The sequence below is a fragment of the Schizosaccharomyces octosporus genome, assembly GCF_000150505.1.
Source record: "Schizosaccharomyces octosporus yFS286 unplaced genomic scaffold supercont6.1, whole genome shotgun sequence".
Lineage (NCBI taxonomy): Eukaryota > Fungi > Ascomycota > Schizosaccharomycetes > Schizosaccharomycetales > Schizosaccharomycetaceae > Schizosaccharomyces > Schizosaccharomyces octosporus.
Genome location: NW_013185619.1, coordinates 1,987,039 through 2,008,278, shown reverse-complemented (window position 1 = coordinate 2,008,278; position 21,240 = coordinate 1,987,039). Strand labels below are relative to the sequence as shown.

The 21,240-nt window shown below is 36.8% G+C and overlaps 13 protein-coding genes across 13 annotated transcripts; 6 read left to right on the top strand and 7 right to left on the bottom strand.

The window, feature by feature from the left end:
* Nucleotides 1-136: 136 nt before the first annotated feature.
* Nucleotides 137-2,135, bottom strand: SOCG_03455 (telomere cap complex subunit Stn1). The gene is made up of 3 exons (XM_013161943.1): nt 1,311-2,135; nt 1,158-1,256; nt 137-1,036 (listed from the first exon to the last, which is right to left on the bottom strand). The coding sequence occupies exons 1-3, from the start codon at nt 1,417-1,419 to the stop codon at nt 237-239; spliced, it is 1,008 nt and encodes a 335-aa protein (XP_013017397.1). The 5' UTR covers nt 1,420-2,135; the 3' UTR covers nt 137-236.
* On the top strand, nt 2,079-3,353 carry SOCG_03454 (uncharacterized protein). Its single transcript, XM_013161942.1, has 2 exons — nt 2,079-2,506; nt 2,633-3,353. Exons 1-2 carry the CDS (start codon nt 2,326-2,328, stop codon nt 2,668-2,670), a joined length of 219 nt encoding a protein of 72 aa, XP_013017396.1. The 5' UTR covers nt 2,079-2,325; the 3' UTR covers nt 2,671-3,353.
* SOCG_03453 (6,7-dimethyl-8-ribityllumazine synthase) lies at nt 3,287-4,408 on the top strand. Its single transcript, XM_013161941.1, has 2 exons — nt 3,287-3,547; nt 3,793-4,408. Exons 1-2 carry the CDS (start codon nt 3,506-3,508, stop codon nt 4,231-4,233), a joined length of 483 nt encoding a protein of 160 aa, XP_013017395.1. The 5' UTR covers nt 3,287-3,505; the 3' UTR covers nt 4,234-4,408.
* SOCG_03452 (ribosomal protein subunit S17) lies at nt 4,406-5,162 on the bottom strand. Its single transcript, XM_013161940.1, has one exon. The coding sequence runs from the start codon at nt 5,112-5,114 to the stop codon at nt 4,818-4,820; it is 297 nt and encodes a 98-aa protein (XP_013017394.1). The 5' UTR covers nt 5,115-5,162; the 3' UTR covers nt 4,406-4,817.
* A 115-nt stretch (nt 5,163-5,277) lies between these two features.
* Nucleotides 5,278-6,218, top strand: SOCG_03451 (rRNA processing protein Tsr2). The gene is made up of 2 exons (XM_013161939.1): nt 5,278-5,647; nt 5,747-6,218. The coding sequence occupies exons 1-2, from the start codon at nt 5,381-5,383 to the stop codon at nt 6,017-6,019; spliced, it is 540 nt and encodes a 179-aa protein (XP_013017393.1). The 5' UTR covers nt 5,278-5,380; the 3' UTR covers nt 6,020-6,218.
* Nucleotides 6,215-6,809, bottom strand: SOCG_03450 (recombination protein Saw1). Its single transcript, XM_013161938.1, has 2 exons — nt 6,631-6,809; nt 6,215-6,577 (listed from the first exon to the last, which is right to left on the bottom strand). The coding sequence occupies exons 1-2, from the start codon at nt 6,797-6,799 to the stop codon at nt 6,375-6,377; spliced, it is 372 nt and encodes a 123-aa protein (XP_013017392.1). The 5' UTR covers nt 6,800-6,809; the 3' UTR covers nt 6,215-6,374.
* A 116-nt stretch (nt 6,810-6,925) lies between these two features.
* On the bottom strand, nt 6,926-7,966 carry SOCG_03449 (DUF1769 family protein). The gene has a single exon (XM_013161937.1). It carries the CDS (start codon nt 7,859-7,861, stop codon nt 7,190-7,192), a length of 672 nt encoding a protein of 223 aa, XP_013017391.1. The 5' UTR covers nt 7,862-7,966; the 3' UTR covers nt 6,926-7,189.
* An 882-nt stretch (nt 7,967-8,848) lies between these two features.
* SOCG_03448 (phosphatidic acid phosphatase) lies at nt 8,849-9,986 on the top strand. Its single transcript, XM_013161936.1, has 2 exons — nt 8,849-9,120; nt 9,218-9,986. The coding sequence occupies exons 1-2, from the start codon at nt 8,914-8,916 to the stop codon at nt 9,839-9,841; spliced, it is 831 nt and encodes a 276-aa protein (XP_013017390.1). The 5' UTR covers nt 8,849-8,913; the 3' UTR covers nt 9,842-9,986.
* Nucleotides 9,929-11,607, bottom strand: SOCG_03447 (metaxin). The gene has a single exon (XM_013161935.1). The coding sequence runs from the start codon at nt 11,415-11,417 to the stop codon at nt 10,080-10,082; it is 1,338 nt and encodes a 445-aa protein (XP_013017389.1). The 5' UTR covers nt 11,418-11,607; the 3' UTR covers nt 9,929-10,079.
* Nucleotides 11,608-11,611: 4 nt separating this feature from the next.
* SOCG_03446 (ER chaperone SHR3 ue Psh3) lies at nt 11,612-12,928 on the bottom strand. The gene is made up of 2 exons (XM_013161934.1): nt 12,713-12,928; nt 11,612-12,398 (listed from the first exon to the last, which is right to left on the bottom strand). Exons 1-2 carry the CDS (start codon nt 12,821-12,823, stop codon nt 11,859-11,861), a joined length of 651 nt encoding a protein of 216 aa, XP_013017388.1. The 5' UTR covers nt 12,824-12,928; the 3' UTR covers nt 11,612-11,858.
* Nucleotides 12,928-14,474, top strand: SOCG_03445 (ER protein translocation subcomplex subunit Sec66). The gene has a single exon (XM_013161933.1). The coding sequence runs from the start codon at nt 13,447-13,449 to the stop codon at nt 14,023-14,025; it is 579 nt and encodes a 192-aa protein (XP_013017387.1). The 5' UTR covers nt 12,928-13,446; the 3' UTR covers nt 14,026-14,474.
* On the bottom strand, nt 14,326-16,977 carry SOCG_03444 (translation elongation factor G). The gene has a single exon (XM_013161932.1). It carries the CDS (start codon nt 16,841-16,843, stop codon nt 14,546-14,548), a length of 2,298 nt encoding a protein of 765 aa, XP_013017386.1. The 5' UTR covers nt 16,844-16,977; the 3' UTR covers nt 14,326-14,545.
* A 914-nt stretch (nt 16,978-17,891) lies between these two features.
* On the top strand, nt 17,892-20,934 carry SOCG_03443 (WDR6 family WD repeat protein; the record flags this gene model as incomplete). Its single annotated transcript, XM_013161931.1, has 3 exons — nt 17,892-18,940; nt 18,984-19,623; nt 19,666-20,934. 3 exons carry the CDS (start codon nt 17,892-17,894, stop codon nt 20,932-20,934), a joined length of 2,958 nt encoding a protein of 985 aa, XP_013017385.1.
* Between the last annotated feature and the right edge of the window lie 306 nt (nt 20,935-21,240).

Sequence of the window (21,240 nt, the reverse complement as noted above, 5' to 3'; positions counted from 1 at the left end):
AAAAGATATATATAGCAATCGTCAAGGTTGCGACGTAAGATTAAGACTCTTCATAAACTAGTTAAAGTAAATGTTTTGTATATATATATCTTGAACAATGGAACAAAATCTTTTAAATTACTTCTAAAAGATAATGCTGAAGTTGAGGCCACTAATAAGATGAAGAGGTTATAGTAATGTGAGTTACGTTTTCCCGATTTATTGTTTGGAAATTAGATTTTTCCAGGACATGTATACTAAATTAACTTGGTAGGGATTGCACAGCTACGGGTTTGAAGTTCCCAGACATACTTTTCCTTCTCGTCCCATTTGCACCTAGCGGACCGAAGAAACTTTCGAATATACTTGGCAACGGCGTAGATGGGGACTGTTTGAAACTTGGCATCTCCTTGACGAAGCAATTCCAATACACTTTGGGCCTCAACACGGCCAGTGGACATCATGGGCATCACGAATTTGATCACATCTTTACTAAGAACTAAACGATAGACTTCGCGTGATTTTTTGTAGACCACTCTTCCATATTGCACAAGAGATAAGAGTGAAAGTCGTATAGCTTCCTCATCCATGCCATCTAACATATCCACCCTTTGACTTTCCACGTTTATTATAGGTATGGAAGGAAGTTCCAAGTGATGTATTCTTAGAAATCCAAGTACTTCTTCAATAGTAAAGCCTGCCTCTGGATTGGCTTTACTTAATCGCCGCAGATGATAAAGGAGAATCTTGGCGTGCTTGCTGGAATCGATCGATTTGCAAGGAAAACCAAAGTTATTGTTTTTTTGTTTAAGATTGAATTGCATCTTCTGTAAATTCTGCCTATAATGGATTCTTTGAAGCCATTCCTTCCATTCAGCATTGGGATCTTCAAGCAACTCCAACTTGTAAGCTACCAAATGAACAGAGTGGGACCGTTGGATTTTCCCACCAACGCGGACAATATTTCCAGGATTCAATGTGCTTGCCTTCTGTGCCAAGGAAGGTTTTTCCTGCATTGAGAAAACGGTACGCAAACTTTGACCGGTACAATCATCCACTAGGAACAAGTGTTAGTAGAGGAGTCTAGAGAGTTACATTTTCCATCAGAAATTTGACAAATTGATGACTTGGTCAACAAAGGATATGACGACCTGAATATACAAATGTTTGTAACCTACCTACACATATACATCTATCTTCATAGACATCTAACGAAACCACATATCCTACAATTTGTACCCAGCAAACGGGAGATCCGAACCAGAAACCTATGTTTTCTAGCAACGGTTAGCAAAACATTTATCCATTCAAAGATGTGAAAGCAAACATACGTGTTGTAGAACCATTAAAGACGATAGAGTAGACATCGTTGATAAACATAGGATTCCATCTCGTCAAAGTAGTACAATGCTTGTTTATACCTTCATCTTCTACAAGCATTTAGAACCAGCATTCCGAAACATATATTGTATATTTGTTTTTGCTTATTTTTTCCAATTTAAAGAGGGTGCAAAAGTTTCCTTTCAAACTCGCGCGTAAAGGATCACGTCGCGCGATGTTGAGAATTCAATAAAAGTCAATCCAATCCTCAAGTTTCAAGATTCCAAAAATAAAGTGAAAATCGAGAATAATTAACCGTTTTTGAACACGTTGACTACAATAAATGCTGAATACGTGAAAATAGAATGAAAAAAGAAATCACCTTTTGGTTGCTTTCACTAGACGTAAAAGAGTGTTGATTTTACTAGGCCATAGAAAGACAACGAAACATTTCTACACTCGAAAAAGAAAACTTAGTGATCAAAAACGATAAAAATAAAGATAAAACAAAGATCCATTCATCGTATACGGCTATGGACATATAAACAGAAATAGAAACAGAAACCGTTTACGTTGAGCATCTACCTGCTCAACAAAAATAGCATTTGCTAATTTTTAAAAAAAAAGAACAACACATGGCTTATGAAACTTGAAGGGTTATTTGACAATAAAAATGCATCTTGAAGCTTGTATCTCATTTCAAGAACGATACTTTTGCGTATGGATACAAATCCTTCATAATATATTAGATTTATAGATACATTAAATACTATACTTTTAATTTTAATTTTAATTTTTTTTTTCTTTACAGTCCGATGACAAAACGTTGATCTACTGTGTTGCGCATTGCTCTGTTGACCTAGTGTTCGCTTTTAAACTACTCACTTCGTCAGTTTAGGATTTGCTATTTGTAAGTGCTCACTTCCTAACTGTATAGAAACAAGAAGAGTATTTCTCATTTCATTATTTTTCAATTTTATGCTTGGTTGATTCAAAAATCAACCTTCTATTGTTTGACTGACTAGGATGGCCGATTTGCTTCACTTGCATTCTCCTGCGGCATCAGAAGTCGATGCTGATGATGACTATTATTCTAGTGAATTGGATGATGATTTAAAAGAATCCATCGAGCAATTGGAACAATTGTTATGTCTAGTAATATTTCCCATTGCTGGCAAGTTTTTAGGAAGAAAATTCGCTTTTCATGGTATGTCGACTTTGATTTCTATCTCTCATGCGCAGAGAGGTCTTGTTCCCTAGTAACAGCTACCGCTAAAGACTTTTCTTTGATGTCTGTCAACAAGCTGAACTTTTACTAACCTGTATTCTTTAGTCTGGGCTCGCTGGTTAGATCGTCGTGGAATCGTTTAATTGTCGTGTCTGTACCATTGATGATTTAGGGATTCAAAGGGATGGAAGGTTTTTTATATTATTTTATTCTTATTTTATTTGTTTTTAGGGGCAAACACTTTCTTCTTTGTAAAAGGCAACAACAACATATGCCTTCATTCTTTGCAAACCTTTTATGACCAGGTATTCTTATGAATATCGTTACAGACTCAAGAGTGACTGATATTCTTCGTCAATTCCATCGCCTTGTTTCTATGGAAGTTTGAACGGGAATTATGAAATCGCTGACACAGTTTTCAATGTCTTTCTCTTGTTCTTTATTTTTTTTTTTTAAAAAAAGTCGTAAACGAGTCAATTTCTACGTTTAAAGATACCATGCCGTTCAATATGTTTGTGGTTTTTTCTTATAACACTATGTGATCAACGCTTTTGTATTACGCTTTACTATTTATGATATGCTTAGTTATGCTTAGTATAGGATCTTTATTTTTATTGTTATTTCTCTGACTCTCATTATGTTCATTAACTTTCTACCTGTAGAAAAGAATCTTGTAAAATCACAGTGATGACTAATCCTTTTGTAGGTTAACGCTCTCTAATATAAATCATCATTTTCATTTCCATTTTGAATTAAATTTTTTCTTTTCTTTTTTCTTTTCTTCTTCTACTTTCTTTCCGCCTTACCATCCAAATATCTCGCTTTACGGATATTAAATCATCCTGTCATAGAGACTACCGTAGCCTTTAGTACAAATCATCAACTTTTACCTTTCAGCATTATTGGAAAGTTCAACTGCCATCAGTTTCTCATTGTTCAAACGAGATTTCATTACTTATTTTTTTTCCAGTCTAAAAAATGTTTGAAGGAATTAAAGGACCCAATCCATCTGATCTTCAAGTAAGTAACTAGTGTTTCTCAATGCATACGTTATCAAGTTCTCTTCATGAAACTTGAAAGGTCTTGTAGATAACTATTAAAATAGTTTTCTTACTTTTGATATTGAAAATGGATAGCAACGAAAAGCCAGTTCCTTTACGTTTGATCCATGACCGGTTGCATAAAGACCTTTAGCGAACATTTTGAAACATACAATGATCCTTTTTAAAGTAGTTTTCATGAAACAACGTTTGCTAATATATTAGGGACCCGATCTTCGAATTCTCATTGTTCATGCTCGCTGGAACTTGCAAGCTATCGAGCCTTTGGTAAAGGGTGCCGTGAATAAAATGATCCATCATCATGGAGTGAAAGCCGAAAATATCGATGTCAGAAGTGTTCCCGGAAGTTGGGAATTGCCCGTTGGAATCCGCTCATTCATGGCAAGCAACAGTTACGATGCTGTCATCGGTATTGGCGTTTTGATCAAGGGTTCTACGATGCATTTTGAATACATTTCGGAGGCCGTCGTCCACGGACTCATGCGAATTGGTCTCGACTCGAATGTTCCTGTTATTTTGGGACTTTTGACTGTTTTGAATGAAGAGCAAGCCCTTTACCGTGCCGGACTTAATGGTGGTCATAACCATGGTGATGACTGGGGTTCTGCCGCAGTTGAAATGGGTTTAAAAAATCTTAGTAATTAAATGAAGAGCAATGAACCCCTTGAATCTCTTTAAAATAATTTTTGGTCCCTTTTATTTTGGCTGAATGAATTGTTTGAGTTTCATCATAAATATATATTCTTTTTTTTTTTCATTTGAACAAATATTCTTTAGCTTTTTCAGTTTGCAGAGTTTCATCTTGAATTCATCATCATCCTCTAGTAGATTTGTTTGCTTAGAGATTTTGGATCTTTTAATAAAGTACCTTAGTAAATTATTATCATACTTTCATTAGACAAGTCAAATCTTAATGCCAGAGTACGAAAATAAAAATAATTCGTAATTATCCTAAATATGCAAAGAGTAGAAGAGATAGAAAGTGCCGATCGTCGTGTAAAAAAAAAAAGAGAAAACCTCCGATGAAATAGCCAAGTGGAAACAAACTATAGGGATGTTTTCTACAAACAAAATGAATCAATATTCTGCATGATAGAAGCATGTAATGGCGCACTTCTCAGTTAAAGGGTACAGACCCTTTTTCTCATGCTTCTTCAAAAGGCATAACGATTGACATAGGACGTTTTGGGGTTTCGGATCTTTATTAATTATTCAATACAGCTGCTAGTTTATGATTTCGAATCAGCTGGCGTCTCCTTAGATGCAGCAAAGGCATTGGGAGACGCGCGGTTCGCTTCTTGTAGAACCTTTATAATTTCGAATCTCTTTGTCGCAGAACGCGGTCTGCATGGCTGAATAACTACAGCATCACCAACTCCACATCCACGATCGTCCTGTACCATGTAATTTTGGTATTTTGTTACATATTTCTTGATGACTGGGTGGAACTTTTCCTTTGCAACTCGTACTTTGGCCGTCTTTGGCATGAAGTTCGAGATAACAATTCCAAAGTAATTCAACTTCATTTTTTCGACCAAAACCAACCAAATTTATGCAAATTTAAAAGGGAACAATAAAGGCCAACTTCACCAAAGAGTTTCTCAACTTCGTTTCCAGTATAATTTAATGTGACTGAAAATATCGCACTGAACATTTTACTACATTTCGTTCAGTTTCGTAATGCATATAGTGTACTTGAAGCCACATTCAGTAACGTTGTTTTAACGATAGGTAGTGGAATCTTTGGAGGTAAGAAGTTATCAAACTTGAAAATTCATATATATCCTTCGCCATGTTTGACGATCCTTCAAAAAAGTTGACGTACTTTGAATATGCTGCTGGTGTTTTGATCTGTTGCTGGCCCATCATGAGACAGGCTGTAGCAGAAGAATGGGCAGATGTCGATACAGCTGACAAGCGAGACTGGATGGCCGGAGCAATAGTAGATTATATTTGCTCTGCCAAAGACGTTGATCCCTATGATATTGAAGAACTCATTTTGCAAATTTTGCAGGACGAGTTCAACGTTGGTTCTATTGAAGACGACTCTCCTTACATTGTAAGTAATTGACAAACCGGGATTGAAGATGTATAAAAATCGCATCTATGCTCGTTGGAGTTAGTATACCTTCAGATATTAACCTTTCTTTCTTTTTAGTTGGCTCAAGATTTGCATCGTGTCTGGCAAGCGACCCTGGAAGATAATTTTGAACCCATTCGTGACATTCATGAACACCTAGGAAAGCCAATGGTTGAAAAGCAAGAGAGAGAAGAAAATAGGAACAAGAAGTCATCATCTTCTGCCGTTCCCGAACTTGTTGAAGGCGAACCATCGATGCAAGAAGACTTTCCCGAACCCTCTGAAGAAGAGTCAAAGGCTCCAACTGTTGACGACGATGGTTTCACTGTTGTTCAACGCAAACGTCGTTAAGGAGATTTTTTTTACTTTTGCGGAATCCTTTAAAATAATCTATGATGGTGCAGCATATTTATAGAGAGTAATGGCTTGAATCTTCCGTGCTCTGTTTTGGTCTATAGGGAAAAGGAAAAGAAAAATTGTTATGGTAATAGGGTTAAAGGGTGAAATAAAATAAAATAAAAAAACGATTGTTTACAAAATTCAAATAACCATATATTCTTGTTAAGTAGTGATATGACATGCCATTAAAACTACAAAAAGGCAGTAGGCATTCTGTTTTCGTTCAATCCTTATTTTTTATTTTTTATTTTTCAAGAGTTACGTTCTGTTCTTGCTATAAAAATCATATCTAGATTTCCGGTCCGGATCAAGACGAAGATGAAAAGGCGCCCTTTATAGCGACATGAATGATTTTGTTTGACATTGAACCTTGATACTGAAGTTCCAACGTTGGCTTCAGGTCTTTTTCCTCTTCATCTTGCGGTTCTTTTGGTTGTACAAATTTTCGACCTATTTCTACCAATGCATGTCCTTGCACAGGTTCAGAATACACGTCTATTACTTTTCCATCTGTAATGATTATTAGCATGGTCTAACTAATTGTAGTTTTGTTAGTTACTCACCATAAATTGTACGAACATTTCCTTGATTTAAAAAAGCTACCGCGTGTAAATCCCTCTGAACAGAAAACAACAAATCATTGATGTCTACCGGATATTTATCATTAAAATGAATTCGAACATGACATTTTAGATTGTGTCGTAGTCGAACAATTTTGTCTGTGGTATTCATGGAAATGGATTGATGAGCTGCGTGTATATGCATGTATGTAATCAATTCTACACGAGTCGAGTCTACATATTGTTTGGATTATAAAAACAAACAAAAAGTAAAAAAAGACTACATTTGATAAAGAAGGCCAATTTGATGAAAGTCTTATAAAGCATGGACGGAATAGTAAAGACCTGAAAAGTATTGGACCCTTATAATTTGCTCTAATTGAAATATGGGAAGTGAATCTTATAATCATTTAATTCTTCTTTTCTTATCAGAAATCGTTAGAATGCTACCAAACATATACCTTTTCTTTCTTTTTTGTTTTCGTTATTTAACGAACAGAACGAACAGGATGAATTGTTTCCTTTCATCTAATCCAAGCTATGAAGGCTTGTATTTTTATATTTATAAGTCAAACTCTATAGCAAAAATCGTCTCTCCTGCCCGTGTTTTGCAAACATATCGCAAAGGTTGACCAGAATAATAACTTTTGACAGAAAACTTCAGTCTGGTATATGGAATGGAGACACTCATGGAGCTGGGATCAAAGAAAGGATTACAAAAATCAGCAACGAAGTATTGATTTGGACTGAGTACAATTTTTTTACGATTCTCAGGATCTTGCATTTCCTTCCTTCTTCCAGGAGAACCTTCATCGAAATATTTCAAAGGAGGTTGAGCATTAGCCGTTGTAAACTTGGTCATCGTTGCATAAAACGGAGAAAATGCCCATGGTCGATCACAGTACAAATCGTATTCAATCGCTGGGTCTACCAGTTTGAGACCCTTCATCATGTAAGAAGATCCAGTTGGAAGAATATCCCGTAAGGGTTTATCAAACTGATTACCAAACAATATATCATCCGCTGTTAATGCACCCTGCGTAGGAAGAAATCTTCCAGCAATCATGATGGAGCATGTATCGTTGGATCTTGAGAAGTATTCTTGATCCAAAACTTCATAATCCCGCAGCCGTACTTTAACCTGTCCCTCAAACTGCTTTGACTTTACAAAGCTTGGTGTACCATTGATTGCGATGGCCTCTTTACGTGAGCCAACAATCAGTGAACATTTCATGTTGCTACGTAGAGGTCGAATTAATGAAAGCAAGAAACTGTTCAGCTTGAAAAAATAATTCAATTCCAGCTACGAAACTGGAAATGTGTCCAAGAAGCGAGCAAAAGCAAAGGAACACGATATAAATGTCAATGACAACATAGGTGTATACGTATGTACGTACAAAGGTCTAACTCCTTTATGATGAAAAAAGCTTCAAACTAACCGATTCTTTGCAAAGTTACATAGAGCTTCAAAGAATAAAAGATCAGTGGAGCTTTTCCTTTCAAAATAATTCTATGTTCTTGTTGCTTTTTTGTTATTTTATGCGATGCGACTGCTTTCGTCTGTATTTACAAGAGAAGGTATTGTAAAGACTTCTGTTGATAAGCTCGTATTAAACGAGAGAGCTAAAAATTAACGTCTGTTTACAAATTGGCGAAAAATACATTTAAATGATTTTTCAGCTAGGGAAAGAAACTAAGGATGAATTCATGTTTTTATTTCTATTAAATTTCTCAGATCCCTTTCATCGGGAAAGTTGCTAGTGGAAATGTATAAGGAATATCTGTTATGATGAGCAAAAGAAGAATGTATCGAAGCAGTTTGTGAAGACTCTTTCATCCTTCTATTGTTTAATATTTTAATGAACTGTTGTTAGAATGATTGTCAAGAGCTTAAACGGTTCTTCTTTCATTCATTTTCCTTCTTATTAGAAGCACATTCTCAGGGAAACGTTGTTCTGCTCAATTTGTCAACGGAAGCGATAGAAGGAATGGTTTTTTTTTTTTAATAAAGGTTTTTATAGTAAATGAAAAATTGAATCACCTTTCATGGATTATAGGAAACATATTGGAAAACACATAATACCATACACAGAACAGAACAGCTCAAATGAGAATCGGTAGTATTTACATTTAGGATTAATTTTATAATAAATTTTCCTTTTTATTCAGTTATATCTTAACAAAGATGGATCTCAAAGCTTCTTCTGTATACATTCAAGACTTGACTTCATCCTCAATATAGAGCCACTTTCCACTTCCACACTTGGCAATTCGAGCTATGCCAAGATGTCTCCCGGAAATAATGAGAAGTATGAAAGATTTAAAGAATTATGGATAATTTATGGAGACTACGGCGTATTGCTTCTAGTTGCGTTGTGTTATTTCATTCTAGATGTTACGATGCTTCCCTTTCAGAGGGAATTCTCCTTAGAGGATTTAACAATTTCTCATCCTTATGCTAAACATGAAAGAGTACCTACAATGTACCTAGGAGTAAGTTTATCATATTTGCACTCAAATTGTCAAGCCATTGAGCAATAAGCTCCTTTCCCCCCTTCTTTTCTTCACTGACTAACGATTTATTTTCTAGATTATTGCACTTCCTTTGCCTGGATTAATTCTCTATGGGTTTGGTAGATTCAGAAAGAGCCCTCTTCTATTCTGGAAAAGCTTGATGGGTTTACTTTACTCCACCATGCTTTCCGGTCTTATCGTAACCGTCATTAAAAACACAGTAGGAAGACCTCGCCCGGATTTTATAGCTCGCTGTAATCCTCTTAGTTCATCTCCTCATACCGGATTGGTGGATCTCCATGTTTGTACTACTTCTTGGGAGAGTCATATCTTGCAAGATGGATTACGATCCTTTCCCTCCGGACACACTGCTTTTTCCTTTGCAGGACTTGGATATCTCTCCTTGTTTATTGCCTCTCAACTGAGGATGTTTCGTAAAAAGACCTCTTCTTGGGCGATTATTATTACTGTTCTTCCATTGATGCTCGCTACCTGGATAGGCATTAGTCGTAATGAGGATTACCGACACCACGTAGAAGATATTGTCGTTGGTGGCTTTCTGGGAATGGCCATTGCATATGTTTGTTATCGACAAATATTCCCTCCAGTCGATGATGCTCTGGCTAACATTCCATACGCTCAACTGGAGATTGATGATGGTAACTCGGATAGCAGACGAGTTGTAGAAGAAATGGTATAGAATTTCGCTAATGCATACAGCTAGCGGGTTCTATTCTCTGATCATCAAGCACACTCTTTTTTTAGCCATGAATTATGAATGATTACACGCATAATATACATAATATTTTATTCAACAGAAGAAAACATGAAAATTATTTATTAACTGAATTGCTGCTCTTAGGATATTTATGTAGTACTAATCCAAAATTCCGTCATAATCCACATGGGAGCTTTTATCCGTTCCATAAGTCTTTTTATTAAGCTATATCAGCATCAGCTTCATCAAAATCTTCCTCCTCTTCTTCTTCATCATCCATTTCATCTTCTTCCCATTCATCATAGCCGTCTTCTTCGTCTTCACCTTCAAAACCAAATAAAAGATCTTCTGCCGACATAGATGGAGTATCTAATTCTTCTGATTCTGGTGCAGCTTCGTTTTTGGAACTGTCGTCAAAGCGTTGCTCTACCTCTCTAGAGCGCAAATCATCATTCGTTAAGGAAGATGATTCTTCTCTTAAAGTATCCAAATCTACATCTTCCTCATCTTCAATGACTACTATGCCGTTTGCTAAAACGAACCAAACAAAGCCAAAGGTGGAAGCTAGAATGAAAAATCCGTTTCTAGCTAACGACAATTGCTTTTCACGTGAAATAGAAACATTCTGAAAAGAATTTTTTGTTTCGCAAACTTTTTTAGACACATTATTCCATGCAACTCGTGCTAAGGCTAGAAGATTTTGAGGTTGCTTTTCGATGGAAACATTGAAAAGTAACCCGTCTTCCTCTTTAGACGGAGACCATTTCGCTCTCATGGATTCTAATAACCGAAACAGTTTCGGAGCAGATGATTGCATTGTGCTTCGTAAGGTTAATTGATCGAAATTCTCGGTTAGAGCATGAAAAGAGAGGAACGCATAGAGGAGACAATCAAGAGAAGTAGGACGTTCTCCAAATAGGTATTCAGAATCTCCAACTAGCAATTCTAAAGAGCCGTATAAATGTCGAGCTAGGGAAGAAATCCTGATACGAAACGCTTGGGCTTGTAACAATGCTTGCTTCTGGCGAGAAGCGTTCGTCCATTTATGGGAAATTGGCATTTTTGAAGCTTCATAGGACATTTTCTCTTCATTAATACCCAATGTCAAATTTAAGCGTTCTTTCGCGTATTTTTGAAATGCATTAGGGGTCGTATAATTGAAAGGGAATCCGAGCACCTTGGACCACTCGGGACGCATAACACGAACATAATTATCTTCACAAACGTAGGCTTTAAAGAGCCATAAATCGTAGGCATTTCTCTGCAAAAGACAGGAAAATGCGGTAATCTTACTGAGGGCATCCTTGTCTAATTGATTGTCCAAATCATATCCTTTTTGTTTCAAATAAAATAGAACTGGGTTTAACGATCCTACCCACGTATGGCCGTCCCACAAAGCGGGCAGCTTCTGCGTTGGGCTCATACTGGCATTCGCAGTCTGATAAATCACAAATTCGTCCTTGGGGACAGCAAGTGAACAGTACAAAATTGCTGCTAAACAACTTGGATCTAAACTTGGTAAGCCCAGTCCTGGACCATAAACGAATAACTGCAGCATGTTGTAACGACTTGACGAGTTCTAATTCCTGAACGCTATGACACTGGAAACTCTTTTTATGTAGAAGTTGGTAGAAGATATTGGAGATTAAATTGGAATATTACGTTCTTTCTATACCAAAATCAATACGGAAGAAACACGATCTTGCAAGAATTAAACTAAGTCTCCTCTGGGGGAAGTAACAATAGTCTGTTACTTGGATTAATAGAGAATGAAAATACAATAAAAGAGCAATTGACAATTAAAGTAAACTCAAATAATAGTAGAAGAAAGTTCATATATGCTACGAAATCGTGATCCATGTCATGCGATGAAACGACAGAATACTGGGAAGAATGTGAGTTGTGAATTGATTTTTCCAAAAAATACCGTAGATAGCAAACTAAATATAACAGATAAAGATCATAATACCAAAAAATAATTCAGGGGCTTTTTTTAAGCCTAATTTGTCTTTTTGTTTTGCACTTGACTGGAATATTTGGAGCTGACTTTGGAAGTGTATTCTTTGTCAGTAGTAGAGATTTCCTGTTCGGCCGCTTCATTAGATTGTTCTTCTGTATACTCACTTTGAACGATGGCGGTTACATGAAGGGCAAATAGATGACCAAGCTGGAGAAGAAGGACACCGGCTAAGAGAAAACCAATCAAAACTTGGGAAGCACCAAGAACCATAAAATGCATGTTTCTATCAAACTGAACATATCGTCGTAATTTTGCAGTGATGATAGCAGGAGAAACGTTGACGATAAATATCACAGTTGCGGTTATGTACAAAAGAGTGCTGGAATAGTAATACAGGCGGTCGTCACCGGTGACTTTGTTGGCTTGGATAAGATGAAATACCATTCCTGAAGCAACAACAAAGTAAAAAAAGTATTTATGGTAAACGCTTGCATTGGCTAAAAGTGTATAGTAAGTCTCAGCTGAGGTAAACGAAGATTCTGGTCCGGGATTCCACAAGGTGTAGTAATCCACAATACTCTATACAAGTTAGATTAATTTCAAAGATCTCCAAGAATGTTTATATAGATACAAGCTAGAAGGAAGCATATCAAATAGGAGCAATCCAATGATGCTTTCCATGCAATTTTGCTAGTCATTTCAAAGATATTAACATGAAATCATTTTTTTTTTTCTTTAAGGAATTGTCAATAAGCACTAGTTGCTGCTCAAGGACTGACGCATGAAATGAAAAGCACGATCGAATGCTCCTATATCAAGACGGGTTTCAATGTTTCCGTCCATGCTTCTTCAACCATTCTATCCTGTATATTATAAAGGATAAGGGAACTTACGCTGACAAACAACAAGGCCAAGCAAAAAGATGTGCTCATTAAAACACCGAGTCTAGAAAGGTTTTTCAACCCTTCAACGGTGACAAAACGGAGAAATGCGGGTTTCTTCATGAGGATTTACTTTCCTTAACGTTGTTTTTTTCTTACTTGACTTTGTGGTTTAGGTCAAGTCCATTCCAGCGTTTCCAAGCCCTCAGCGTTCTCCTTATATTCCACTGCGTATTCATACTTATGCACATTTCGTAACATCATACCTACTAAATACATAGATGACATGTTTTCCAACAAAATCCGCTACTTAGCACTTGCAATATAACTAAGAAATTGGTTTTTTTTCTATTTCTTTTTGTTTTTCATTTGCTTTTTTATTCCAGTCCGTCGTTGTAATGTTGAACCGGTTGAAGCGCTACTTCGTCGTACAATTTCGCTGCTGCCAAACCAGTCCATCATCTCAAACGAACAAAAGTTAAGACATATGAGATTGGAGGGACAGCTAGCTTTCTTTGGTTCTTTGGTTCTCTGGCTCTTTTGGCTTTCCCAGTAAAATCCTTGTTTACTAGTGCACTTTTGACTTTGTTTCACTCCAAGACGTTAATGTATTTACCGCATTTGGCCGGTGCAGAATTCACAACTTTTTTCCAAGTAAGACTTATTTCTTCACAAGCTCCATTACAAACAAGTCCAAAGTTTCGTATGGAAGACTAGAAAATCTTTGGGCAATAAATTTCAGGAAAATGATATCTATTTATGCACCATTAGTATATGTCGCGGTGTTGATTAGCGCCATGTACGGCGTTTCTGTGTTTGTTCGAAAATCAAGAACCATACCAAATGAATTTGTTTCAGAAGAATGGTTTGGAAAAAATTCCGCAAGAAGCTACTTTTTTCGACTCTTGGAACAAAATCCTCCTGTCCCAGATACTGTCATAAAAGCAGGATTAGTTTTGCGTGCGACGGAAGCTCTGCGTCAGTTGATGAGATTAAAGTCGTCTAGAATGGCTCTCAATGTCTTGCTAAATCGAGGAGGTGTTGGCGATGATTTGGTTCGTAAATTTAGTCGATTAGAGAAAGAGACTGAATTGGAATTGATGGACATTGCTAAGACTGCAAATTCTTTACAACCTGGTTGGAACCAATTTATTTTTCAAACCTGCAATGAAATTATTGAAAACGAAAAAATCCTTGAACATATTGATCAAATACCTAATGATTTGGAACAAATTTCTATTCGCTGGTCCGGCGAGAAGCAACTTTATGAAGAAGCTGAGAATGAACGCCGTTTAGAAGCCCAAAAAGATTTGGGCGTCTTCTAAGAGGGTTCGATTGATGGTCAGCAACACCAAAAGTTTATTATATCTCTTGGCTTTCCCGGATCTAAACTTATATCATGCTGTTTTCTTTCCTCCTTTGTGGTTTTTGTCAACATTCGTTTGTTTGACTCGTATATGTTAAATTAAGTCCAGCGAATGGGTTTATCGCTTTGAACGCCTAGTGAAATTATGCATATACCAACGCTTCCATCTACATGTCATGTCTCACTTTCAACCTTTCCTACCTTTCTATCAGCCTTTCTCATCCTTTGCATACTACACTTTGGTCTAATTAAAGAAAATTGTATATAGACGAATCTTTTTCTTTTAAATTCTTAATGAAAGCTAATTCTTTATTTCAGCCAAAATTGATATTATTCGCAAGAGACTAAGATCTATTATTAGGTGAAGATGAAACTATATAAAAATGGTATGCAATGATCAAAATCCATGTAAATATTTTTAATACTATTTTTTTTTGTAGACAAGTTAAAGACTTCAATTTTAACTGCAAAAATTCAAATTACTTTTGTTGTTGCTTGTTGTATTCGGTAATCAGGTCTTTCTGAACGTATTTCGGTGCAGGCAAGTATTTCAAAAATTCCATACTAAACTCACCCTTTCCTTTAGTCAATGCGCGAATATCAGAAGAATAAGAAAACATGTTGTTCAAGGGAACTTCAGCCAACAAACTGAATTCTTCTTCTCCAATATCACTGTCAACGATGGTTCCCTTTCTCTTATCGACATTACCGATGACAGCGCCTTGGTGCTCAACTGGTGCAGTGATACTGACATTCATAATAGGCTCCAAAATAATTGGATCTGCTTGTAAGAATGCACCACGGAACGCAGTTATGGTAGCCATACGGAAAGCAAGCTCAGAAGAATCAACTGGGTGGTATGCACCATCTTCCAAAACTAGTCGACAATTCTTTATGGGATGTCCAATCAAAAAACCCTTTTCAAGGCTTTCACGGAATGCCTTTTCGCAAGCTGGAATGTATTGAGAGGGGATAGCACCACCGGTAACTTTGTTAACAAATTCGAAATCAACGACGTTACCAGCATCGTCTTCCTTTGCATCCATGTATTCAATATATCCTTCCACTTTAGCATATTGACCTGCACCACCAGATTGCTTTTTGTGCAAATAACTAAATGGTACCTTTTTGGTCAAACTCTCACGGAAGGCGACGCGTGGTTTTCCAGTATCGCATTCTACTCGGTATTCACGACGCATTCTCTCGACGTATACCTCCAGGTGAAGTTCTCCCATTCCACTGATAATGGTTTCTTTCGACTCTGGATCGAGTTTCACTCTGAAAGTTGGATCTTCACGTTGGAAACGATTCAAAGCCTTTGAAAAGTTGGATGTGTCTTTACTCTTTGGGTTCAGTGACAAAGAAATGACTGGTTCAGGGACGAACATTGATGACATAGTATAATGAACAGAACCATCAGTAAATGTATCTCCTGAGGCACATTCGATGCCAAAAATGGCACCAATTCCACCAGCACCAGTCTCTTCAACTTCTTCCATATCATTAGAGTGCATGCGAACTAAACGAGAGACTTTAATTCTTTTAGTTGAATTTACATTGTATAAATATCCACCACGCTTCAAAGAACCTTGATAAACACGTAAGTATGTTAACTGACCAAAGCGACCCTCTTCAAGCTTGAATGCAAGTGCAACGAGTGGCTTTGTATTGCTTGGTACCAAGGTAACAGGCTTCTCAGATTCAGCTGCATTCAATGCAACATTCTCTACCTCGTAGGGCGCAGGCAAGTAATCACAGACAGCATCCAAGACTGGTTGGACACCAATGTTTGACAATGCAGAGCCCATCAAGACAGGAGTAAATTTACGAGCGAGGGTTGTTCTTCTAATAGCTTGTACCAATTGCTCAGGTGATGGCGTTTCTTCCATTACATACATGTCTGCAATTTGTTCATCCAAGTCAGCCAACTTTTCAATCAAAACAGAACGTTTCTCTTGAGCAAGCTCTTGTAAGTCCTTAGGTATACTATCGGAATATTCAACCTTTTCACCTTTGTCTCCATGATTATAGATAGCGCGCATGTAAATGAGGTCAACGACACCTTTCATCTCACTTTCACCGCCGATAGGAACTTGTACTGCTGCGGCGGGAATCTTCAACTTTGTATTAATTTGTTGAATCACCTTCCAGGGATCAGCACCCATTCGGTCCATTTTATTAATGAAAGAAACACGAGGAACGTTATATCTTCTCATTTGTCGATCTACAGTAATGGTTTGAGATTGAACACCAGAAACAGCACAGAGAACGAGAACAGCACCATCCAAAACACGCAAAGCACGTTCTACTTCAATGGTAAAATCAATATGTCCGGGGGTATCAATAATGTTTACGGCGAATTCTTTGGAAGCATGGTTTTCTTGGTTTTCACTTTGGATTTGATCAAGAGTACGACTCCAAGTACAGTGGGTAGCTGCGGATTGAATGGTAATTCCTTTTTCTCGTTCCAATTCCATTGAATCCATCTTAGCACCGACATTATCTTTACCACGCACTTCGTGAATATCTTTAATTCGTCCGGTATAAAACAAAACGCGTTCAGTAAACGTCGTTTTTCCCGAGTCAATATGTGCAGAGATACCAATGTTACGAATGTTATTTAACCTTTTTAAATCATTTTCGCTAAGTTGGCTTTGTACAGATGCTTCCAATTCTTCTGGTTTGGTGGTATCGGTGGTAGCAAAGCGACATCCCAAAATACTTCTACAAGTTCGCGGGAAACGCGTTGCTAGCTGCCTAATTGGGAGCTTTAACATTTTTATTCAATTCATAAATGCAAAGAGAATGTTAAAGAGAGAATTCTTTCTGTCCTGCTTGACTTGAAAAGAGGGGGAGTTTTGGTGGAAGGACAAGTGGTGTAGCTGAATTTCGCGACACGGATCAAAAGACCTGGGGAGTATAGGCTTTAACAGCAATCGGTTAATTCAGTTCTTATTTTGTTATTATAATATTAAGAAGGAAGGAAAGTAATATTATAGAGAGTTATTTAGTGTTGCCATCTCGTCTTAAGAAATACACTATGATTTAGACAATGATGATTTTTTTTTAAAAAAAAAGAAATCCGTTTAATCAATTAAATTAAGTAAGTATTAGTTTTCTGAAAGATATCTCGAAAAATCAGATACCTACCTGTTTCCAAAACATCTCGCTTAAACAAGAGCATAGCTAATAATTATATCAATATTATCATAGAATTAAAAATTTCTAAAAGTAAACTTTGTGTCGTGCTTCTTACTGATCAATAGAAGTTAAGAATAATTTCAAAAAACAAAATTCAAGCAAGACTTTCTTTATATTACTTATTTCTATTGTTAGCGCGAACCTGCTTTATTGTTTTGGTGGTTGTCTACTTATTATATTACAAATAAATATTTACACATTCAGAATTGTATGAATTAGAAGGATCTTTTGAATGAATGATAAAAATTTGAGTCTTATGAGAGTGAAAAGTTACAAATATCTAAAAGATCTTTATGAAAATAGTAAAACGCGAAAAGCATAATCTTGTTTGCTGGAATCCACCACAGTGGGAAACTATAGGAGTACCTAGTTGCAAACTACAACAATACTGAAAGTTTACTAAATTCGACTTTCGATCGTCAGTTACCTTTTTGGATATGTTTTGATAATCTATCTTTCTAATTACTAGCAATATCAATTAAACAATACTGGGAGATTAAAGGAATCGATTCTAGTTTGGTTTGTGTGCACTCTTTTTATTTTTTTTTGAATTCTGGTCCCTACCACTTTGTATTTAAACTTAAACCTTTTCTTTTCTTTTATCACTTCGGTTTTTTTAATATAATGTCAACATCAAATGCGGCATCGCAAATTTCTTTGAATTCTGTGAACTTTTTAGGGCCCGTAACGAGCTTGACTCTGTTTAACGATGACAAGTATCTCTGTGCTGCTCAAGGATCGTTTTTACGAATCTACTGTTTAGAATCAGCGAATGCGGATATTTGCTGGAAAACGCTGAGATTGCCTTTTCGAAATCGGATTCATGGCATGCTGGCATGTCAAAATGGTTTGCTTATTTGGGGAGGTTACAATATAGGTATGGTCGACTGGAATACATGGGAGATTTTTTGGACACGCACGACGGATTGGATTTTTAACGTGGTTGAGTTAAACACCAAACATGAATACGCTGCTGTAACATCCAAAAATGAAGTGTTGATTTATTCATATTTAAAAAATAAATGGAATTTTTCTTCAACAATTTCATGTGAAGACAGTCCTCTTTTATTTTTCGCTGCTCTGCAATTGACAGACGACTGCATTACCGTTGCTTCTGCATCAGCCTTTGGTGAAATTTACTTGTGGTCTTTTCCTACAAATGACCCTCCTAGAGTTATCAATACATACGGTTCTTTAAGAGGACACGAGGGAGCATGCTTTGACATACGGTTCTCTGACGATGGTCAGTACCTTAGTACAGTTTCCGAAGATCGAACCGTTAGATTATGGGATATAAAGAAAGAAATCCGTTTACTTGCGACAGGATTCGGTCACACAGCACGCGTATGGAAATGCCGTTTTCTATCCAACTCTTCCTTAGTCACAATATCGGAGGATTTAACTTTAAGAAAATGGGTTTTCAACGGTACCAAACTGGATAATACCGAAACATTTACGGGTCATCGTGGTAAGCATATATGGTCCATAGCTACATCTATAAAACATGATTTACTTTTCACGGGAGGAAACGATGGTGCTATTCGTCAATGGAAAAATAATAACGATACCGATACTTATTCATTTTACATTTCTTCTATTTTTAATGGCGACGTTTCCCTTTCATCATTTTGTTTCCTTAGTGTCAATAAATTACTATGTGTCGCAAAAAATGGGTGAGTTTTTTACAGTTAGAAGTACAAACTGACTTTGATTTAGAGAAATCAGTCTTCTGGACAACAAGATTTGGAAATCGTTACCTCCTTTTTCTCTGGATTCTGAGGCGACAGCTTTATGCTCTTGGGAAAATAAGAACATAGCAGCTTTGGGAACTAAAATTGGATCTGTCGTGATATTCCATTGTGCTAACCCTTCTAATTGCTGTTCAGTAGAGGTCCATACCTCTAAAATACAGCATTTATATACAGCTTTTGATAATGGTTTCTATTACCTTCTTTCTAAAGCTTTCGTCGGAAAGAATGCCTACGAGGTTTACCTTCATCAGTTTTCTATCAAGAGTGAAAGATTGAGTTTGGATTTTTCATTGATGCTGGATCTTCCAGCTACTTTTGATCCAACCTGTCTCACAGTTAGCGATAATATGGTTTTCATTGGATCCAGGAGTGGTTCCCTGTCTATATACAAAGTAGGTGATTCATCTAGTTTGTTCTGTTGGAGAAGATTGCACGAGTTTGATACCATATGTAGTATCGTACTTGAAAGCATTATGGACAACACTGTGAGTTTGAAGACTATTGGCAGGGACGGATTTGCAAATATGTTTGTTTTGAAGTACAGCCCAGGTTTTCACCTCCAAAAAGTTGCTTCAGAAAAGGCTGTTGAAGGAATTCTAAGTGGGGTATGTTGAGAATTCGATGGTATATGTTTACTTACGTTATAGGGAACACAATTTAGGTTTCCAAATGGTGATAAAAACTTATGGGTCTGGGGTTTTCATGCATCGGATTTCTTTTTGAGGAACGAAACTACAGGAACTAATGTCTACACATTAGAATGCGGCGGTTCCCATAGACCATGGTCGTTTTCTATCGATCAAACGAAACAGGCTTTTGCGTATTATAAATCCAATCAAATATTTGTTTGTGATTCTTACAGGAACTTGTTTGAATGTAACAAGGTTTTAAGAAAAGGGGGTCATGGTCGAGAAATTAGAGCAATGTGTTCTAACCCAAAGGGTAACTTAACTGTATCTGGGGCAGAAGATACCAATATATTGTTGTCCAAATTTGAAAAGGAAGATCAAATAGATGTGCTAAACAGTGTGAAGGCACACAATTCAGGCATTCAAACACTCTGTTGGGCTAACAATGAGCTCTTGTTTTCTAGTGGAGGTTTAGAAGAACTAAATGCACTTAGAATAGCACATGGACCGAATGGAGAATCATCTACAGCTCATATCATGCATGAGGCTACCTGCCCAAAAGCGCTTGCAAAAAGGAAAATGGATGGTGATTTGCGAATTACTGACGTTTCTACCAAAAAAATAGAATCTTTAGGAGAGAGCGTTTGGTTAGTTATGACTATTCTTTCAAATTCGACCTCAAGGTTATATCTGTACAATGAGAATAAACGTGATTTTCAGTTTCTAAAATCTTGGGAGTATAGACGTTGTTGTTTAGTTTCCGTTGAGCTTCTTGTCTACGAAACACGCATATTCTCAGTCGTGACGGCGACAGATGGAACCATCACGTTATGGGATTTGCATCCACTAAATGTCGAGGAAACGCCTCGATGCCTATGGTCTGCTAGCGTACATCAATCTTGTGTCAAAAGTTTAGATGTTCATTTAAACGACCATACTGGAGATCTTTCTCTTCTCACAGGAGGTGACGATGGGGCCGTCTGTCACAGGAAATTGAAAATAAATACGGACGCGAAGAATGAGATCGTATACGTTGCAGTACTGGAAGAATTTTCCCACCCTGAAGCCCATGCCTCCAGTGTAACAGGTGTGATTCAACTGCGAGAAGACTTATTTTTATCTACTTCCGTTGACCAACGAATATTGACTTGGATAAATCGGGAAGGAGTGTGGTCAATCCAGTCAGAGCGTGATACGTTTGTTGCAGATGTAGGAGGCATGTTTTTACATAACTCAAGCTTAATTGTCTTTGGAGTTGGATACGAGGTTTTCAAAATTGAAGGTTAGTTACAAAATATAGATGGAAGGATCTTTACATATTTAATACAATAAAAGTATATCTATTCATTCTAATCCTAACCTTCTAATTTTTCTATAAAAGAATTTTCCCACTAAATAAAAGCTTCATATTATCAAAAACATAACAAACAAGTGTGCAATTCTAAGTAGAAGCACACCTATAATACTAACTTTTTATAGAAACATAAACTTATCTGCTAGATTCGGGCACCTAGGAACAATCTTAATTGTACCTTATGATAGAATATGTCAAAGAAAAGAAAAACGAATTTATATCTAAGGTCATACTTGTTA

Excerpts from the sequence above, each read along its gene's own strand:
- SOCG_03455 (XM_013161943.1), bottom strand. The coding sequence starts at position 1,419 with ATGCTTGTAGAAGATGAAGGTATAAACAAGCATTGTACTACTTTGACG. Across the intron at positions 1,257-1,310 it reads CTTTAATGGTTCTACAACAC|AAAACATAGGTTTCTGGTTC; the intron begins GTATGTTTGCTT and ends AACCGTTGCTAG. Across the intron at positions 1,037-1,157 it reads AGATAGATGTATATGTGTAG|TGGATGATTGTACCGGTCAA; the intron begins GTAGGTTACAAA and ends ACTTGTTCCTAG.
- SOCG_03454 (XM_013161942.1), top strand. The coding sequence starts at position 2,326 with ATGGCCGATTTGCTTCACTTGCATTCTCCTGCGGCATCAGAAGTCGAT. Across the intron at positions 2,507-2,632 it reads AAGAAAATTCGCTTTTCATG|TCTGGGCTCGCTGGTTAGAT; the intron begins GTATGTCGACTT and ends TGTATTCTTTAG.
- SOCG_03453 (XM_013161941.1), top strand. The coding sequence starts at position 3,506 with ATGTTTGAAGGAATTAAAGGACCCAATCCATCTGATCTTCAA. Across the intron at positions 3,548-3,792 it reads CCAATCCATCTGATCTTCAA|GGACCCGATCTTCGAATTCT; the intron begins GTAAGTAACTAG and ends CTAATATATTAG.
- SOCG_03452 (XM_013161940.1), bottom strand. The coding sequence starts at position 5,114 with ATGAAGTTGAATTACTTTGGAATTGTTATCTCGAACTTCATGCCAAAG.
- SOCG_03451 (XM_013161939.1), top strand. The coding sequence starts at position 5,381 with ATGTTTGACGATCCTTCAAAAAAGTTGACGTACTTTGAATATGCTGCT. Across the intron at positions 5,648-5,746 it reads AAGACGACTCTCCTTACATT|TTGGCTCAAGATTTGCATCG; the intron begins GTAAGTAATTGA and ends CTTTCTTTTTAG.
- SOCG_03450 (XM_013161938.1), bottom strand. The coding sequence starts at position 6,799 with ATGAATACCACAGACAAAATTGTTCGACTACGACACAATCTAAAATGT. Across the intron at positions 6,578-6,630 it reads AAATGTTCGTACAATTTATG|ATGGAAAAGTAATAGACGTG; the intron begins GTGAGTAACTAA and ends TAATCATTACAG.
- SOCG_03449 (XM_013161937.1), bottom strand. The coding sequence starts at position 7,861 with ATGAAATGTTCACTGATTGTTGGCTCACGTAAAGAGGCCATCGCAATC.
- SOCG_03448 (XM_013161936.1), top strand. The coding sequence starts at position 8,914 with ATGTCTCCCGGAAATAATGAGAAGTATGAAAGATTTAAAGAATTATGG. Across the intron at positions 9,121-9,217 it reads TACCTACAATGTACCTAGGA|ATTATTGCACTTCCTTTGCC; the intron begins GTAAGTTTATCA and ends TTTATTTTCTAG.
- SOCG_03447 (XM_013161935.1), bottom strand. The coding sequence starts at position 11,417 with ATGCTGCAGTTATTCGTTTATGGTCCAGGACTGGGCTTACCAAGTTTA.
- SOCG_03446 (XM_013161934.1), bottom strand. The coding sequence starts at position 12,823 with ATGAAGAAACCCGCATTTCTCCGTTTTGTCACCGTTGAAGGGTTGAAA. Across the intron at positions 12,399-12,712 it reads TGGCCTTGTTGTTTGTCAGC|AGTATTGTGGATTACTACAC; the intron begins GTAAGTTCCCTT and ends TAACTTGTATAG.
- SOCG_03445 (XM_013161933.1), top strand. The coding sequence starts at position 13,447 with ATGATATCTATTTATGCACCATTAGTATATGTCGCGGTGTTGATTAGC.
- SOCG_03444 (XM_013161932.1), bottom strand. The coding sequence starts at position 16,843 with ATGTTAAAGCTCCCAATTAGGCAGCTAGCAACGCGTTTCCCGCGAACT.